This window comes from Limulus polyphemus, unplaced genomic scaffold, assembly GCF_000517525.1.
Source record: "Limulus polyphemus unplaced genomic scaffold, Limulus_polyphemus-2.1.2 Scaffold318, whole genome shotgun sequence".
Lineage (NCBI taxonomy): Eukaryota > Metazoa > Arthropoda > Merostomata > Xiphosura > Limulidae > Limulus > Limulus polyphemus.
In genome coordinates, this window is record NW_013665928.1 from 173,410 (window position 1) to 176,978 (window position 3,569).

At 30.7% G+C, this 3,569-nt stretch overlaps 1 protein-coding gene across 3 annotated transcripts in view; it reads left to right on the forward strand.

Annotated features, from left to right (window-relative positions):
* The window catches only part of LOC106457336 (kinesin-like protein KIF2A), a 58,666-nt gene that overhangs the window by 33,791 nt on the left and 21,306 nt on the right, over positions 1-3,569 (forward strand). For all 3 annotated transcript variants that reach the window (XM_022383215.1, XM_013916738.2, XM_022383216.1), the window contains exons 14-15: positions 943-1,017; positions 2,688-2,823. In XM_022383215.1, coding sequence (XP_022238923.1) covers positions 943-1,017; positions 2,688-2,823 — 211 coding nt within the window. The remainder of the gene's footprint in view (positions 1-942; positions 1,018-2,687; positions 2,824-3,569) is intronic.

Sequence of the window (3,569 nt, forward strand, 5' to 3'; positions counted from 1 at the left end):
CTTCATCTCAAAAATCTCACATTTCATTTGTGTAATCTCTAAAACCTCCTAAATACATGTCAAATGCTTGTTTTCAGTAAAACTTATATTTTATATGTTATTTTCTCTAATCTAACTATACGTGGTTGGTCAATTTGACCGACCTCGTAACTACCAAAAAATAAAAATTTAAATAAATCTAAATTACCCTTTTTTCCTTCTAGAATGACTTCAAATATGGCAATAGGGTTAACATGTACTGATGGAAATAATCAGTCTTATGACCAACTAGTTTTGTTTGTTTGTTTTTTTTTTTAATTTTGGATTCTTACCTGATTGAGCTACTGTACTGCCTTGAGATAGGCTCAGACTTTTGTATTTATTCTATTTGGTTTATTTCATTGGGTTTAAATTTGAGACAAGGTTACCTTTTCAATACATATTGGGAATTTTACTTTTTTGTTACTGTTGTAGATGTAGAATTTTTAACACACAATCTTTTGACCATAGATTTATGGGTCAACTATTTTCACATAGAAGTGTGGAATTTTTAAATTTGTATACTATCTGTTTGACATATATTGTCAATATAGACAGTGTTATATCTCTAAATTTTAATTTACTTGGGGTATATTCATAATTATACCATGTTTGTCCACAAAGAATCATTGCCATGAAGTAATAGCAAGGTAAATGTAATAAAGTAAAAAAAAACATCATCAGAAAATGGAGAAAACGTTTTTCTCAAATGAACATTACAATATGATGATTTTTTTTTATATAAGAAAACCAGTGTTAAATATAAAGTACAAACTCACCATAAAGAAGCTGTTACAGGCAGTTAGCCCTCTTGACTAAATTTTTCAAGATGTTCTGGGGTTTATACTTCCATTATACAAAACTTGTTAAGTTTAATTGTCTTGGATTTCATACGTTGAAAGCTTTGATGTTTGTTTTTCTTAGTACATCAGGTCAGACCTCAGCCAATCAACACTCTTCTCGATCACATGCTGTTTTCCAGATTAATTTGAAGTTCAGGTAAAAAAAAATAATTTTTTTTCGGAGTTCACTAAAAAGTGGAATAATGAATCAAACTATAACCAACATCTATTTCTTGCATTTTTATAAAACTTGTACACCTGCTGAGGCTTTTTTTAAAGATTTATTGAGACTATATTTGAAATGTAGATAATAGTAACTTCCACTTAAACAAAAGTGTCATACAGTGAGTAACTTACATTCCTTATTCATAAGATTCAGAGCTTCTCCAGCTTCGAGGTAATAGATTTTTCAGGAATTGGAAAACTTCTACTTATTACATGTTCTGAAACTCGTGCATAGCATAAGTCAGGACAACTTTAAAAATTTCAACATATACATATAGACACATGATCTAGGAAGAACCTACTTCTGAACTGATAGGAACAGACAACTTGTAGTTAATAACTAAGTACACATTTAGTCACCCATGATGCCATATGCTGTCTTCGTTATATGCTGTTAGCATTTCCATATTAATGAAAAATAGAAGTATGCAAGAATATCTGTAAATGGCTTACATGTACATTTAAAATATTATTTTAAAATTTTTATTTTTTATGATGTTATAATGTTACAGTTTTTGCTACTTAGTTTTAAAGCCAGATTGTTTATGATTTCATAGTAGAATCCTTGTTTTGTGATTGATTTTATATTCTTTCATTTTTCAGTAGCACTCAAAAATAGCTTGTATTAAATTCAGTTATGTAATGTATTCGTCTTTATATACATGCGTGCAGTAGGTACATTTCAAGTATCCAATACTGAAAAAATATCTGGGACAAATCGTGGGACTTCTCCAACTTTTACAGTTTTGATTTTTTGGGGGATGACAAGGAAGGAAACCTCGTGTGCAAGTGGAAGCATAGTAGATCTTATTTTTTCAAGCTTATCATTGGTAAACAGTACTGTACAGCAACAGAAGTAAAACAGTGAATGTTGAAGAAGCCCCAAGATTCATACCAAAACTTCTATGAAAACATATTATTCTGCTAGCGTTATTTGGTTATAACATGTGATCTAAGTCACACAATATATAATCACCAGAAAACTGAGATTCCCCCGGGATGCATTATATGCATAGCCAAGGTTAATGCATCTGTGTGGAGATATATGGGGGGTGGAGGTTAGTGTATGCCATAGATTTCATGGCAAAAAGCACACTTAGAAACAGATATCATGCTGCAAGCTCAACAGTAAAGTGCAGTGAAAGGGTTAACAAGAAACAGGAGAGAAATTTGTATCCTTACCCACAATTTATTTATAAATTATAGTTTTCCTTCAATTTGTATAGAAACAGATGGAATAAAAACTTATAACTTGGACTCACAACACCATGATGGGAAACTGTGATTATGTAACAAAAACCTTCAGTGGATGTTGTTGTGTAAGATGTACATTATCTAATTAAATAGATGAATTTATATTGGTTTCAGGGTGTTAGTTTGAATGATACTAAGAGAAAGGGAAACATATTGTCAAGAATACATGTCTGTGTTTGAAAATGCATTGTTTCAATAATTAAACTGACCTTATTGGTTTATCTTAAGAGACAAAACAGGTATTTAAATGCTTTAGTAAACTATCACTATAAAAAGAGAACTTGCATTATTCACTTTTCTTAGATTAAGATATAAATATACACATTTTCTTCTCCTTCTTCAAAAAAGAACTTCAGGAAGACTTCATGGAAAATTGTCTTTGATTGACCTAGCTGGAAATGAACGTGGAGCAGACACTTCAAGTTCAAACAGACAGACGAGAATGGAAGGAGCAGAAATCAACAAGAGTTTGCTAGCACTAAAGGTAGATTTAACATAAAAGTTGGACTCAAAATCTTTTCACTTTATGTACTTCGGTTAACTTCTTTTTCCATCAAACTTAAATTGTTAATTGTCAAATATCACATAATACAGCTTTGAATCATTTTCATGATATCATTAGGTAATTCAAATAATGATTGGATATTTTAATACGTGTGACTTGTGTACCAGAGGTGGCCAATCTACGACATGAATGCTGCAAGTGACACACATGAAGTAAAGACTTGTGATACACCTGTCATTAAGAAAATATCACATGTTATGACATGTAGCACAGAGGTTGGGCAGAATTTCTGCACACTCATGAAATGTTATTAATATTGATTTCATATTGTTAATTATTTCATTTAAATCTTCCAGCATGGGCTCGGTCCCTGGGACCGACCTCATAACGATTTTGTGCTTGTTGTAGTTTTCATGCTATAGCTTTTAAATTAGTAAGCATATGTTACTGAAATTTGACAGATTATCAGTAAACATTACGGTGCTTTCATACCTCTCCAACCTACAAAATAATTTTCATTTTAAGATTAAAAATGCTTTTATGTATCAGAAAATTTTCAAATTTCACATGCAAAATTTTTATAATGTCTTGATAGTTATCAAACATTTCTTATGAAAAACTTTATATTTTATTTGTTATTTTCAGAAAGAATCTGTATGGGTTCTGTAGATTTGACTGATCTCATAACCATCATAAAAATTAGGAAATAAATGTAAATTATGCCT